Raw genomic sequence first — 15,505 nt, 5'->3', positions numbered from 1 at the left:
CTGGATCCTAGCCCTTTTTCTGTTTTTTTTTTTTTTTTTTTTTTTTGGGGGGGGGTGGTGGTGGTGGTTGGTTGGTTCCCCCCTTTCCTTTTTCTTCATCTTTCTTTTAATAATAATAATAATAATTATTTTATTATTATTTTGGTGATGCTGTGAATTGAACCCAGTACTGTGCGCACACTAGACAATTATTCTCTCATTGAGCTGCAGCCCTCAGCCTTCCTTTTTCTGTTTTTAATCCTGTCTTTTGGATTGGTTGTTGATTGACATTCCTGATTCTCAGCTGTTTTTCCTGACCTTGACTAATTCTGTGTTCCTTCCAGGTTCCTTGGAAAAGTTCTTTTCAGCTCTGAATATGCATATATATGAAATCATAAAATAATTAAAAAATGGGTTTATTTACATATAACAGACACATGCTGCTAATGTTATTTGTAGAGAGAATTTAAAGGCCATTTAGTTAAATCTAAATATCAATGATATAAATGTTACTGAAGCATTGAAAGTGACAAGCGCCATTTTGAATTTCTTCTTTGTATCTTTTTATCTAGGTGTTTGCTTTGTCCACGCACCCTTATGGCTGCCGAGTGATTCAGAGAATCCTGGAGCATTGTCTCCCTGACCAGACCCTCCCTATCCTAGAGGAACTTCACCAGCACACAGAGCAACTTGTACAGGTACTGGAGTTGCCAGTAGATAAAATGAGCAAGCGCTGGTGGGCTTCTGTAGGCCCCATTCTTGTGTGTGTTGTTAGCATAAGTATCTGTTCCAGAAAAGGTTGATGTGTCCTTTTGTTTTTGGACTGGTGATTGAACCCAGGGTGCTTACCCACTGAGTCACATCCCCAGCTTTCTTTATATTTTATTTTGAGTCAGGCCTTGCTAAATTGCTAAGGTTGCCTTTGAACTTGTGATCCTTCTCCTTCGGCCTCTATAGCCATTGGGATTTCAGGGTGTGCGCCACTGTGCCCGGCTTAATGTATTTTAATTCATGCTCTTTGAATCTTTTGGGCATGTTTTCATAGCAGCGTGGTTAGTGTCTTGAACCTGGGCAATGAGCACTGGCCAAGCCTATAGCTAGAAGGTATAGCTTTGAGAGCTAGGGTGGACTGTTTATCTCAGACAGACTATTTAATCCCTCAGAGTCTCAATCTCATTATTATCCAATGAACTAAGTGGATTAGGTGATTTCTTCTTTTTTGGCTTTCTACTTTCTATTTCTGCTTCTTCCAGTTATTAAGTAATTAGACCTGCCTATTTTGTTGGACATGAATCTTTCCAGTTTTTCCTCCAGCCTAGAAAGTAAAGGAATTTGTACATTTCTGTTTAAGAATAATGACTCTTTACTCCCTCCCTTCCTCTTCTAAAATGATATAGGCCTACTTTTCTATATCCAGTAATTTATGAAGAACCTAACCAGAGCTTCTGGGCATAAACATGTGGAGAGAAATATTCCATTGTCTAATAATGTGTTCCTATTTTGTAATGACAGGGAAAAATTACCTGTCCATTTAAAAAATTCTTATGTTCATTAGAGCCTTCCTGGCACTACAAGAAAGATAGGTGCTAAAGACTTAGGGAACCTGCCCGGAGTGGTGGCTCATGCCTGTAATCCCAGCTGCTCGGAGGCTGAGGCAGAAGGATCATGAGTTCAAAGCCAGCCTCACAATAACAAGTCTCTAAATAAAATATTTAAAACGGCTGGGGATGTGGCTCAGTGGTGTAGCACCCCTTATTCAATCCCAAGAAATTAGGGAACCCACAGAACTGGTTTTTAACTTAAATTTTCTTTCTATTGTTGCTTCTCAAATAGGATCAGTATGGAAATTATGTAATCCAGCATGTATTAGAACATGGTCGTCCTGAGGATAAAAGCAAAATTGTAGCAGAAATTCGAGGCAATGTACTTGTGTTAAGTCAGCACAAATTTGCAAGGTATGTGCTTTCAGTTATAAAGCTTGTTTTCTAGAAGAGAGGGTTAAGTAGTATTTCAGCTAAGATAAAGAATAAGTGGTCATTCTCTCCTTTTTGATATTTATTTATTTATTTGTTTGTTTATTTATTTATTTGTATATACAGGTTAAAAACTCAAATAGTTCTACAAAGCATGGACCATAAGAGGTCCCTTATATAACTCCCTGAGAAACTAGCCACAGTGAAATCTGGGGACTGTGTTTCTAAAGTATTACACTTTACTTCACTGGGCATTTTAGTAACTTAATGTTTTGGAATTGTGAAATGTTCGTGAGGCAGGCTTCTTTCTGGCTGAGAGAGGCAGTTGGCCATGTCTGCGCAGGCCTTAGTGTTCTCAGAATCTCTTCTCCAGCTTCAAAGTGTGCGGGCTTAAGAATGCAGTGAGATTGTTTTTCCCAGGTTGGCAAAGGTGTTTTTGTTAACTTGTAAGTAGCAGAGATTCGAGAAAAATTGATGGCTCTTCCTTGTGGTCAGTCTTCTGAGTTGATTCTGTATTTCCTGTTTCCCACATAACATAGTTCTTTCTATTTTTAGAATATTTTCTTTTCCTTTTTTTTAGGGTGAATTGCAAGGCAGGTAATAGGACTCATACAAAAACCTTGATGTTTATTAATGTTCCCTTTTAATTTGTCAAATCTTACAACATTGCAGCGTGGAAACTAGAGAAAAGAAATGCAGCACCTACGTGTGTGTGCTCTGGTACATAAGGCAGGAGATTCAGTGAGACCTCACCTGTTAGTTAGGCTGCCCTAGAAAGTAGCCACCTGTGAGTCATTGGCAATTTCCAACCTACAGTGAAGTGGCCATCTCACAGAATACTAGTTTTATGCTGGTTTCTGCTTGAGGGTTTTGTGACCTGGAGCAGCTCTTTCCTGCTTTGTGAACACTTTGTGAAGCCTTCAGCGCATCCCACCACCATGTGCACACATAAACCTCCAATTCTCCCTGCCAGGCTTTGGGTTCGACTCCAGCAGTGCAAGCACACGGCATGGACATTGCTCATGACACTGCACGGTGTCGTCACAGCACCAAGCCTCAGTGCACAGTCACTGTGGGATGGTAAACGGCCATCAGTGCGGCAGCATGTAATTCAGTCAGCATCTGTAGCCCTGTGGGTTACGGGAATACTGCTAATGGAACTGCATCCCTCCTTTCTTTTCTCAATATGACATATTTGTGAAATGTTTAGATGTATTGACAAACTTTGGGTCTTCTTATACTCTTGAGAGACAGCATGTGGTAGTTGACCAAAAGAGCCATGGCCCTGCCTTGTGGGTTCCTTCAGCAAGACTACAGTTTCTGCCAAGTATCATGCTCTGTGCCAATAGCAGATGATAGACATCAAGTGATATTGATAAATGTTGAAATAATAATCAGCCAATTGGGACGTTAACAAAACCAGTCCCATAAACTTGTTTTTTTATTCATCCAGGCTTGTTACCCTCACCTCATGGAAGTTTAGGTCCCCATCCCTGAAAGACCTAGTCTCAGACATGATTCACTGTTGGACACATCAGGTGGCAGACATAGACTCTTACAGAGCCAGACAGTGGATACATTAATTCTCCACGAATGCGAGATCTCTCTTGCTGCTAATCCTGAGGGAGGGGAGAGGCTAGAAGCACAACCTAAGAGGGGATCCTCTTCTGACAGCTGACAATGGATTCGTCTCATTACAGCAATGTTGTGGAGAAGTGCGTCACCCACGCCTCACGTACAGAGCGTGCTGTGCTCATCGATGAGGTCTGCACCATGAACGATGGTCCCCACAGTGCCTTATATACCATGATGAAGGACCAGTATGCCAACTATGTGGTCCAGAAAATGATTGATGTGGCAGAGCCGGGCCAGCGGAAGATTGTCATGCATAAGGTAGGCTGGCCAGAAACTCAAGAGAGAAAGTGTGCAAGACATTTGTGTGTTTCTGGGGAGTCTGCCACTAGATGGTGCCCTGTGCTGCATTTCTTTTTTGTCTCTCTCTATCTGCCCCTGGTACTATGGGCTGATGCCCGGGGCTCTCTACCACCAAGCTACATCCCTGCCCTTTTTGTGTTTTAGTTTTGAGACAGGGTCTTGCTGAACTGCCCAGGCTGGCCTCAAACTTGCAATCCTCTTGCCTCAGCCTCCTGAGTTTCTGTGATTACAGGAGTACATTGCTCCCCCTCCCCCTTTTTTTTACTGCGAAGTTGCCATTGTCCACTTGTTTGCCTCTCCTGTTAATAACTCACTGTGTAAACATCGTAAGCTCTCTCTCTCTTTTTTAATCTTTATTTTATTTTTATGTGGTGCTGAGGATCCGAACCTAGGGCCTTGCACATGCTAGGCAAGCGCTCTACCGCTGAGCCTCAATCCCAGCCCCATAAGCTCATTTTTTTTAATGAGATATTTTTCTTCATAACCCCTAAGAGATCAGTTTATTATTAATTTAGACAAGTCAACCTGCCTGCCTTATTTTCTGGTCTCCTCCCTCCCCGTTCACCCATTCCACCAGCACTCACTGAACAGCTGCCTGCCCAGTACACTGCACGCCTGGCACATTGATCTGGGTGGCTCAGAGACAGCTAAGACCTCTCTGCCCTCAGGCTGTGGGGTCTGGTGGGGAAGAGCAATGGAAAGCAGAGGAACACGTGTGAGAGGGTCCCTTCTCCCTTCACTGTGTCCCCCAGGGAAGGCTGGAAGACAAGACTGAGAGGAGTTAGGGGAGTGGAGACAAAACTTTGAAAAGTGGGGAACCAACAGAGAAGTCCCCTGAAGAGGAGGTCTACAGCTTCAGGAATAGAGCAGATCCACCCAGCACCACCCAGATCACAGCGCCCAGGAGGCAAACTGAGCCCGCGGGCAGGAAGGGCATGCTCAACTGTGTTTGTGCCAAGCAGTGCCCAGAGCCTCAGGGTGCTCTGATCTGAACCCTTAGCCCTTCTCAATGCAGGGGTTGCTGCTGTCTGGCAATGATGACCCACTTGCCCTCACTGAGAACAGAGTTCGGTAATGAGAATCTTTGTTACGGACTCAATTCTGAGCCAGACAGACACCCTCCACCTCCTGTGCAAACCCACCCACCGCACTGGTGCTGGCAATGACAGTTGAAGTCTGGGGGCGTCCAGGGTTCTTCAGACAGGCGAGTTTCACAGAGAGATGTGTGGAGGCATAGGAGTGTTGGAAATGTCAAGGATTTTAAGCCCATCCATTCATTCCTCTAGCAAATACTAAGTGTGTGCTCTGTGGCAGGCCATCCTCTGCACAAGCATTGTATGGCTACACCAAATTATGTGCAGATTAGTGTTGTAGTGTCAGGGAAATAAGGATTGTGGGTGGAGCATATAAAAATATGTCAGTATGCCTCTTGTAATTTATGGGTACAGACGAGGCCCCCTATATGTGTAACATTTGAAAAACCTTTCCAGGAAAAGGGAACATGGTGGGTAAAGTCTTGGGGCAACAGAGATGACTGTACTTTAAGAATTCTAGAAAGTCCAGCAGGACTGTGGTGATAGCAATGTGTGTACGTTTCAGATAAGTGTCCTGGCTGCTGAGCAGGCGTTGTAACTTGGAGGAGTGGTAAGATTAGACAGGAGATTGTTAAAATAGTTAAGCCAGTAACTGGTGACAATTTTGGGATGGAAGAGAAGCAGATGGAATTGGGGAGTTGGAATCAGCAGGGTCTTGCAGATGATTGGTTGGGGGAGTCAAGGAAGGAAGGTCCTTGGGTCTTCTTTCCCTCTTTTATCACTAGGTGGTGCCCTGTCAGCAAAGGGGAACACTGGGAGGAGAGTGGGTTGGTTATCTTTGACCTCTTATTAAGCCAAATAAGAGACCGGTGCACTCCAGGATTGCACACATGTATGTGCCTTCTTGTTGTTATTTACTGGAAGGCAGAGTTAAAGATTTTTAATAAGAGACATGACTCACCAGCCAGGCATAAAGGTAAATGAGTTGAATCTCACCTAGTTTTCAGGAGTAGAGCTACCCAAATCATGGGATCCTCAACCTTAAGTTCTAGTGACAAAATGTAGCATTATTCCATTCTTCTGCCTTTTCTCTTCCTCCTCCCCCTCCTCTTCCTCCTCATCTCCCCCTCCCTGTAAATATGGACACAACACCTTTATTTTTATGTGGTGCTGAGGATCAGACCCAGTGCCTCATTCATGCTAGCCAAGTGGTCTACCACTGAACCCCAGCCCTTGCATTCTTTTTTAAGACAAGTTTAGGGAGGTAGGCATGTTTTTGCTTCCACATACCTCACGGTTGGAACCAGTTGCTTTCCACCTAGCACTTAGGTGGGAGTGAACTATGTGATCTGTGTCTGGGGTCCTATGTGAGTTTCATCGGTGGTTTCTAGATCTACTTGACCCTTGGTTCATTTGAGAACACAAATGAACAGGCCGGGTCATCACCCTCAGAGCTCTCATTCTAAAACACCCATCATCTCTGGCACTTTGGGCCTGTGTTTATGTACATTAGGGCGAGTTTGGATACGGAAATGGGTTGATAAACCATGGTTCTTTATGTTTGTGTGGAAAGATTGAGGGTTGAGCAAAAGGTAGTGAACACTGCTGAAGTGTGTAGAATAACGGGGCCCATCTGTGGCCCCCCTAATGGAGAAGTAGTCCTCTGCTTATCAGAGATGCTCAGGACTTGGGGAGCTGGATGAGCTCAGGGAAAAGAGCAGGAGAAAGCTTCTGGAGTTGAGCAGGCACCTGGGTCATAGAGGGCGAGGGTGAGCCCAGTGCCTCAGGGTGCTGGGGAGAGCACAATGGGGAACAAATGGACTTTTGGGGGGATCCTGGCAGTTTGGGCTCAAATACCTGTGCCCTTACCAGTCATTTGATCTTTTTTTTTTTTCTTTTTTTTTTTTAAGAGAGAGAGAGAATTTTAATATTTATTTTTTAGTTTTTCGGCGGACACAACATCTTTGTTTGTATGTGGTTGGTGCTGAGGATCGAACCCGGGCCGCACGCATGCCAGGCGAGCGCGCTACCACTTGAGCCACATCCCCAGCCCCCCAGTCATTTGATCTTGATGTTGATCCATCCAACACATGGATGCACCCTGTACCTTCCATTTTTTTCTACCCACCACTAAAATGGGGTAGCCATCCTCACTTATAATCTTTACCATTTAAATTTTTATCAGTATTAACTTCCTGTGATCTTAGAGAGACACGGTCATGTGGTGAGTTCAGGATTAATGGTGCCCACATCTGAAAACCCCCACTGTTCAAGTGACCTGGGTGCTGAGCCTGGGGCCAAGGGGTCTTACCTGTGTGTTTGTGGGGAAGTGCTGAGTGGCCCATGGCTGCCAACTTCCCTAGCACTCCTACCTTGTACCAGTGCCCTACTGGTTGGATGGGTTACTCTCAAGATCTCAGGAGATTTGGCTGGGCCAGTGGGTGTTGCTGTCAGAAATGCACATGTGTGCGGATTGTGGTGATGGATGGGAGCTCTCTGGAGCCAGCCAGTCTCTTCTCAGGCCTGCCTATTATAACACATGCTGTCCTTCCTCCCCAGATCCGGCCCCATATTGCAACTCTTCGCAAGTACACCTATGGCAAGCACATCCTGGCCAAGCTGGAGAAATACTATATGAAGAATGGTGTGGACTTGGGGCCCATCTGTGGCCCCCCTAATGGTATCATCTGAGCAGTGCACCCCTCTCCCCATTCCCGCTGACCTCACTGGCCCCCTGGCAGATCCAACCAGCAACCAGAAATGTCCTAGTATGGAATCTGAAATAGGCAATCGGTTGCTCCGGGATTGCTCCCTCCTCCAAAAAGGAATCAAATCCACAAGTGGAAAAGCCTTTGTAAATTTAATTTTATTACACATAACATGTACTAATTATTTTTTTTAATTGACTAATTGCCCTGCTGTTTTACTGGTGTATAGGATACTTGTACATAAGTAACCAATGTACATGGGAGGCCACATATTTTGTTCAATGTTGTATCTATATTTCACGTGTGGAAACTTTCAGGGTGGTTGGTTTAACAAAAAAAAGTTCAAAAAAAAAAAAAGAAAAAAAAAGGTTTTTAACTCATTTGCCTCGCTGGCAAGTTTTGCAAATAGCTCTTCCCCACCTCCTCATTTTAGTAAAAAATAAAAACAAAACAAAACAAAAAAAAAACCTGGGAAGTTTGAATTTTAGTTAAATGAACCCAAACTGGCATTTAACACTGTTTATAAAAATATACATATACATATGTATATATATATAAAATGAACAAATCTTTCAGAGTTGCTGAAACTCAGTTTTTGACATTAAGTTTATGAGACTTCTAAAAATTGCTCTTTTTTGGAGACTTTTGCTGAGAAGAAGGTGTAGTCTGAGCTGCAGGGAGGAGGTGTGAACACCAGAGCGGCCTTTGGCCGGCGGGGCGACTGTTTACTGCCTACTGGATTTTTTTCTGTTAACATTGAAAGGCAAAATCTGATTATTTAGCATGAGAAAAAAAATCCAACTCTGCTTTTGGTCTTGCTTCTATAAATATATAGTGTATACTTGGTGTAGACTTTGCATATATACAAATTTGTAGTATTTTCTTGTTTTGATGTCTAATCTGTATCTATAATGTACCCTAGTAGTCGAACATACTTTTGATTGTACAATTGTACATTTGTATACCTGTAATGTAAATGTGGAGAAGTTTGAATCAACATAAACACGTTTTTTGGTAAGAAAAGAGAATTAGCCAGCCCTGTGCATTCAGTGTATATTCTCACCTTTTATGGTCGTAGCATATAGTGTTGTATATTGTAAATTGTAATTTCAACCAGAAGTAAATTTTTTTTCTTTTGAAGGAATAAATGTTCTTTATACAGCCTAGTTAATGTTTAAAAAGAAAAAAAATAGCTTGGTTTTATTTGTCAGCTAGTCAGACAGTAGCGAGATCCTTTCTAAATGTTATTCAAAATGATTCAGTTCACACTAGTATTTTTTTTTTTTACCCTAAAAAGTAATGTTTTGCTTACTTTGTGAAAGTCAAAAGGACGTGCAGAAGTTCAGCCCTGTCCCAGCTTTCCCCACACTCAGCCCCTTCACCTTGTAAAGTGTGAATTGCCCTTCCTTTTTGTACAGAAGATGAACTGTATTTTGCATTTTGTCTACTTGTAAGTGAATGTAACATACTGTCAATTTTCCTTGTTTGAATATAGAATTGTAACACTACACGGTGTACATTTCCAGAGCCTTGTGTATATTTCCAATGAACTTTTTTGCAAGCACACTTGTAACCATATGTGTATAATTAACAAACCTGTGTATGCTTATGCCTGGGCAACTATTTTTTGTAACTCTTGTGTAGATTGTCTCTAAACAATGTGTGATCTTTATTTTGAAAAATACAGAACTTTGGAATCTGGGTTTGTGCTTAATTTTAACCCCCTCCCTGCCTGCCTGAACCACTCCCATAGAATGCCCCAGGACAGCCTTTTCCTCCTTTCTGCTTATTTGTGGCGGAAAATTGGAGTAGGGCCTGAGTGTCAAGCTGATGGCCCTTGAGCCCAATTTGATTCAAAGTTGTTTGCGTTTAATCTGCCCATCGCTTCCACAATCAAGATCATCTACATAATAAACCAAAAAAAAAGAAAAAAAAAAAGATCATCTACATAGAAGCCCAATTTCCTCCTCTTGGTAACTTATAACATTTGCTTCTTGGGCCCAAGTCTGTCCTCTTAAAAATCTGTGCCCTGTGGTCTGATCCATTCTTTCCAGATGTTCTTTCTTTCTTCACTCTTCCTCTCTGGCCTCTGGTATTTGTGAGCCCTGGGGTTTAGTAGTACCAATGGGCCATCTGCCTGGGACTCTGCTCCCTGTGCCACTCGTTGGTAGGGGCTGCTGAGGCTGACCTGGCATCCCAGCCTCTTTCTCTTACCCTCAGCCTAGGAATTTCCTCCTGCTGGTAGTGTAGGAGGCTCACCAAGCTGTCTGTCAATCATGCCCAGGGAGCCCACCCTTGCTCCAGAGACAGCTTTGGTAAAAACTGCCACTCAAACTTTGGTCTGCATTGGAGATTTGGATGGACTCAGCTAGGAAGGCCAGCTGCGAGGTCATACCAGCTTGGTGGGGCCTTTGCAGGGAGTGGCTGTTGTCAAGGGAACTTAAGTGGTCCAGGGGATCCAGGGATAAAAGGTGGTGGCAGGGAGGCAGCTGGGGCCATTGCAGGGTTCCTGTGTAGGACCTGATCCTGCTTTGGCACCTGTGGCTGGGTTGGTCCCAAAGTCATCCCACTGTGGGCCTTCATGGCCTGCAGATAGCATGCATGCCACAGATGGGTTCATTTGCCTGCTATCTGTGACCTTTGGAAAGCAAGAGTCTCAAAAGACAGGCTAAACCTCAGAGCTTTGGTGAAACAAGTCCTCATACTAATGACCCATTAGCACCTGACATCACAGGCGTGGCCTAGGCGCTGGCGCGGTGTCTGCTGATGCATGTTCTGCAGCAGGTTTTGATTTGGTTTGGGTCTTTCAGCTTTTAGTGAAACGTTTTGTTTTTAGTGGTAGCAAGCAGGGATCTAGAGTTGAAGTGTTCTCACTGCCACCTCCTTTTGAGGCCTGGGGAAGCTTCAGTGCCAGGATTAAATTTGAAGTTTGGTCCCAACTGCCCTTTTCCCCTGGCTGTGCCTGAGACCCAGTTTCTCTGGAAGGTGGGAGAATAGTAGTACTTACGTGCAGGGCTGGTTGTGAGGATTAAATTAGGTCACTTCTAACAGTGCCCAACACATTGGAATAATAAATGTTATCTGCTACCCAGACCCATTTTGTTAGAATTTCAACAAGCAGCTGCAAGCCATGGAGACAGACTTCAGTAGGAAATGGGTGCCTCCGTTTTTCTCTCTAACCTCACTCGCCCAATGGTTGTGCACAGGTTTTGGTCATTATGGAAAGACCGTATTTATTTATTGGGAACTAGCTGCTGAGTGCCCGGGGGGGTTCCACGTGTTCTCCTGACTGTTCTTGCAGCAATTCTGCAGAGAATGTGGTTATTACCCCCAGTTCAGAGGCATGGATGGGAGACGACGTTTTGACTTCTCCAGCAAGTCCTGGGCTCAGACAGCTGCGGGCCTGTGGTTTCCCCTCCGCTCGCCAGGGTAGAGCCCCTGTCGCTGCAGCCTGAGCTTCCCGGAGTCTGCCCCAAGGAGGCCATGTCTGGGACTGCCACCACCTGCGTCCCTGTGTCTCTTTCAGAGTCCTTCCAGTGGCCATTCTTCCCTCGGTTGTGTGGTCACAGTCCTTGACCCTGAGCACCTTCACTATTGTGGTGTCTTTGGTCCCTGAGAAAGCCTTGGGGAGTAGACAGGGTTGACCTTTCAGCCCTTTGTACAGGTGAGGACTTGAGACTCAAGCTCCATGTGAGTCAGTGGCAAGGGGAGGGTTTCACCTGTGGTCTCCTGACGCCCAGTCCAGGACTCTGTTGATGGATGTCTGTTGGCAACCTCCTGCCAGCCGCCACAGTGGCTGCCTTCTCTTGGGTGGTGAGGCACCCCCCAGGGGGAGAGAACCTGAGATTTTCTGTACTTACCAGCTGCAGCCACACGAGGGGGCTACCGCCCAGAGCAAGCATGGAGGACGCCTTGGGCTCGAGGGTCAGGGCTGGGATGGCTCAGAGGCATTGTCAGGAATCTCGCCAGGGAGAAGAGGTCACCAGAGTTCTGGCATCTGCCTTTCCCCTCCTTCATCCCTTCCTGCCCCAGAGGGCTGAGCCCTCTGGCTGGGAATGGGAAGGTGTGACTGACGTGGCAGAGGCCCAAGCTTTGCCTTTGATTTGCTGGGTGACTCCTGGCACATCTCTGAATTCTCTGGGCCTCAGTTTCCCCAGCAGCCACCAGGGGTATTAATTTAGCCCAAGACTACCTCTCTCCCAGGGCTGGTATGGGGTTGATGGGCGGGGCTGGGGAGAGCAGCCCAAGGTCCTGAGGTCTCCTGCGGCCACATCACTGGCTTGTAAAACTCACAAACCACCAACACCTCCAAGTCTTCTCAAGTCTGATGGCTTCAAATTTTATCTCCAGCTGGCCCTGTGTGACCTTTGTAAGTCACCTGACTTCTTATTCCTCTTTCCTTATCTGTAAAATGGGGTAACAACAGTTCTGCTTTACAAGGTAAACTGGAGGCCCCTGGCACAGGGCTAGGCGCACGGCCGGGGGTAGCAGTTATTATTATCATTGTCTCTGATTTTTCTCTGTTGGGGCTCTTTGAATTTTCACTAGGGTGACAAATTTATCCTTCAAACTGGGACACCAGAAGGTAGATGCAATACCTAGTGCAGTCTCCAAGGCCGAAGTCAGTCACCCAAGAAGCTTCCTAGTATTCTCACCTTTGTGAAGTCGCTGCCCACAGGACTGGGTGTCACCACCGAAACAGCAGGACCTTGCGAAGGGGCAGAGTGTGACATCTGAGGCTAGGTCCCCCAAGACCTTATAACCTCTGCTTCCTCGGGGGACATTCACGCAGCCCTGATGGGTCCTGCTGGTCAGGATTAAGCCCTCGCTGCCGTCTCGGGAGACACTTCCCAGACCACAGCCACCACCTGGGGTGCACCCAGCTTCCCGACCCGCGTTAGTCTATGGCTGTCTAAACCCTGGGTCTGGGGTAACTTGTTCCCCAGGAGAGAACTCAACAGCAGGAGCATGGCTGCGCCCAGAACAGCCTGCAGCCCACACCTGCCCTCCAGCGGAGAGGAGGCCTGCCTACCTGGACGCCAATGCTGGCCTGGATTCCTGGAGACCCCCAGGCTCCTCAGAGCCCCTGGGGACACAGGTCTTTGGACAAAGTTTCACCAGCAAATCCCAGGGAACCTCAGCCCCCCAGAGGTGCCACAGCTTCTGTCTCCTGTCTCCCGGTTTCATGCAAAGAGTGACTTAGAGCTAAGTCCTGAGCTGTTAGTGATCCTCGCCTGCATTTTGGGGAGACACTGGTCAAGAGCTAGGATGGGACGCCAGGCTCCCCCACCCCGCTCCCCCGCATCCAGGCAGGGAAAGTGCCTACCAGATGCACATGACCAGGACAAGGGAGAGAGCAGGGACATCCCACTGGATTGCAGTCACCTATGTGTTTCTCGCCCCGCCCCCTGCCCGCATGGGAGCTCCCTCAGTGCCAGGCCTGTGCCCACCCACAGCTCACCCACTGCTCCAAGCTAGCTGCAGTGCTGCTCTCCCAGAATGCTAAATACAAACCAGCAGACCCTAACCCCACCGTGTGTCATCTCCAGGACGGCCAGGGCCCTCTCCTGGAATCCCAGCTACTTGGGAGGTTGAGGCAGGAGGACACCAAGTTGGAGGCCAGTCTCAGCAACTCGGTGAGGTCGTGTCTCAAAATCATAAAAAAAAATCAAAAGGACTGAGGCTACAGCTCAGTGGTAAAATGCCACTGGGTTCAGTCCCCAGTATCAGAAAAGCAACAAGGCGGGGGCCTCCCGGAGGACAGTGCTGAGGGTGACCTGCCGCGGGGGCTGGGCAGGCTCTCCCGCCCCCGGCTCTGCAGCTGGGCTGCTCCCGCCCGAGAGGAGGTGAGAAGGAACACATATTTTTAGGAAGTTTATTTTTCTTCTTCCAGGAAAATGACTCTAAATGTGCAGTTTATTCCCAGGAAGGTGGGGGAGCGTTCGTGGAGCCGCTTCGGGTGGAGGCCGCCTCGCCCGCCCCCTCCTGCGCTCTTCCCCTGCCAGGGGACAGGAGGCCCAAGCCCCGCCCAGCCTGGCCTGGCCCTGAACCTGACCTGAGAGTGGCCGGGGTCTTGGTGCAGGTGCTCCTCCCGGGAGTGGGCAGAGGGCCTAGGGGACAGGGGGCAGGGACGGGCTCCCAGCTCCGCCACAGGCTCTGACCTGGGGCCAGACCCTCCCCCCTCCTCCGGCCTCCCTCTCCTCACTTGTGAAATGGGCAGATGATAGGGGTGGCAGGGGACAGCTCTGTCCACCCCAGGGGGTGGTGCATGCAGCCCCAGAACAGTCCCACAGTCACTCACACATGACCCTCTTGGACTCCCCACGTGGTGGGCCTCCCTCCAGGCCCCCTGGACTCCTCCGCTTCTGCTCAGAGGCGAAGTGGCTGAATGAGCGGCTGCAGCTCGGTCTCCTCATCTGCTCCTCCCTCCCAGGCTGTTCCCGGTTTCCCACCTGTGGTCCCCTCCCAGCCTGTGTGCTCAGGTTCCAGGAGCCAGGCCCCACCCCACTGAGGTCCCCGAGGTCCCCGAGCCCTGCTCTGCCCTCACGCAGAACCCCTGCTCCAGGCCTGGCCAGACCTGCCCCACACGGGGGCTGCCTGCGGGGATCTCTGCAGCTCCACTGGCCCCTCCTGCAAGGCCAGCCCAGCCTTGTCCCTCAGGTAAGAATCCAACTTGCTCCCTCCCCTCCACCCCGCTGTCCTGAGGGTCAATTCCCAGGTAACAGGCCTAGGAGACACCCACGTGCAAATCCTGGTCCCAGGCCTGGCTGCGCTGGGGTGCCACCAGCCACAGGGGCCTCCGACAGCTCGCCCAGCCTGCCCAGAGCCAAGGTTGGGGCATGGCCCCGTGGGACCTCATGGCCAGGTCCCTTGGGTGGTCCCCAAGGGTGGGGACCAACACTCCTCACCTCTTGCCTGGCCTGTGGATCCTCCTAACCCTACCGACCACACTGGACTTCTACAGCAAAAGGCCTCTGAGCTCCCCAAGCCTTCCAGAGAGGACTCGGTTCTTCCCCATCAGAAGCTTTCCTGCGGAACGTTGTTTTAGTTTCTGAGTTTTGGGGGTCATTGACCCTTTGGGCTTTTCCCAGAAGCCAGGCTGTGCTTTGGCCTCCTTCCTGACTCCAGGGCAAATCAGGAAGTTGTAGTGGGGAGGGGGTGGACTCGAGGTGGGGGAGGGGGACAGGGAGTTGTGTTGCAGGCCCTGTGGTGGTCTTGAGCCGGGAGGGCACTTGTGTTTGGAAAGCCCGGCTCATTAAATCCTCCTGAGGCCATGAGGATAGCAAGGCACAGTGCCAAAAGCTAAGGCTCTGTCATCACACTGCCTGGCTCAAATCTTGGCTCATCCACTTTTAGGCTGTGTGACCTGAGGCAAGTTACTTAACTTCTCTGAGCCCTAGATTCCCTGACTGTTAAAAGGGGACAAAGTAAAGAGCAAAAACATATACAGTGCTTCCTGGACGCCAGGCTGTCTAGAAGAGTCAGCTCATTTGGTCCTTGTGGCAGCAACCCTGGAAGGACAGTGAGAAGAGTAACGGGAACTTGCTCTCCTGGCAAGGGGCGCTCTAGTTATTACTGTACTGTCTGGTTAGCCAGCCTTCTGGGGGCTGTGAGCACCCACCGTGTGCCGAGCCTGGGCAGACCCTTGGTTGCCTTGTTAGAACCAGGAGGGTAGGGGAAGGTCCCCGGGTGAGGCCGGGTGGGAGTGGGACAGCTGCTTGGGACATGGGCAGGGGTTTGGGGTGCTGGGCTTCATCTGTGTCCCCAGGTTGGTGTGTGGCTCCTCAGTGACTAAGTCATCAGCAGACACTTCCCAGCCTCTAGACCTGTCATTGCCAGTGTCATTGTGTCATTGCTAACAGTCTGGGTCAAGATC

At 48.2% G+C, this 15,505-nt stretch overlaps 1 protein-coding gene and 1 non-coding gene across 20 annotated transcripts in view; both read left to right on the top strand.

Annotated features, from left to right (window-relative positions):
• Window positions 1–9,330, top strand: part of Pum1 (pumilio RNA binding family member 1) — a 122,310-nt gene extending 112,980 nt beyond the window's left edge. For all 19 annotated transcript variants that reach the window (XM_071617576.1, XM_071617581.1, XM_071617580.1 and 16 more), the window contains 4 exons: window positions 552–677; window positions 1,813–1,934; window positions 3,653–3,845; window positions 7,481–9,330. In XM_071617576.1, coding sequence (XP_071473677.1) covers window positions 552–677; window positions 1,813–1,934; window positions 3,653–3,845; window positions 7,481–7,612 — 573 coding nt within the window. In that variant the 3' untranslated portion in view covers window positions 7,613–9,330. The remainder of the gene's footprint in view (window positions 1–551; window positions 678–1,812; window positions 1,935–3,652; window positions 3,846–7,480) is intronic.
• Window positions 4,915–4,998, top strand: LOC117794780 (small nucleolar RNA SNORD103/SNORD85). The gene has a single exon (XR_004618646.1). It is a non-coding gene; the product is annotated as a small nucleolar RNA SNORD103/SNORD85 (small nucleolar RNA).
• Window positions 9,331–15,505: the final 6,175 nt, after the last annotated feature.

This window comes from Marmota flaviventris, chromosome 10 (genome assembly GCF_047511675.1).
Source record: "Marmota flaviventris isolate mMarFla1 chromosome 10, mMarFla1.hap1, whole genome shotgun sequence".
Lineage (NCBI taxonomy): Eukaryota > Metazoa > Chordata > Mammalia > Rodentia > Sciuridae > Marmota > Marmota flaviventris.
The sequence above is the reverse complement of the archived record's forward strand: the minus strand, read 5'-3'. Positions and strand labels throughout refer to the sequence as shown.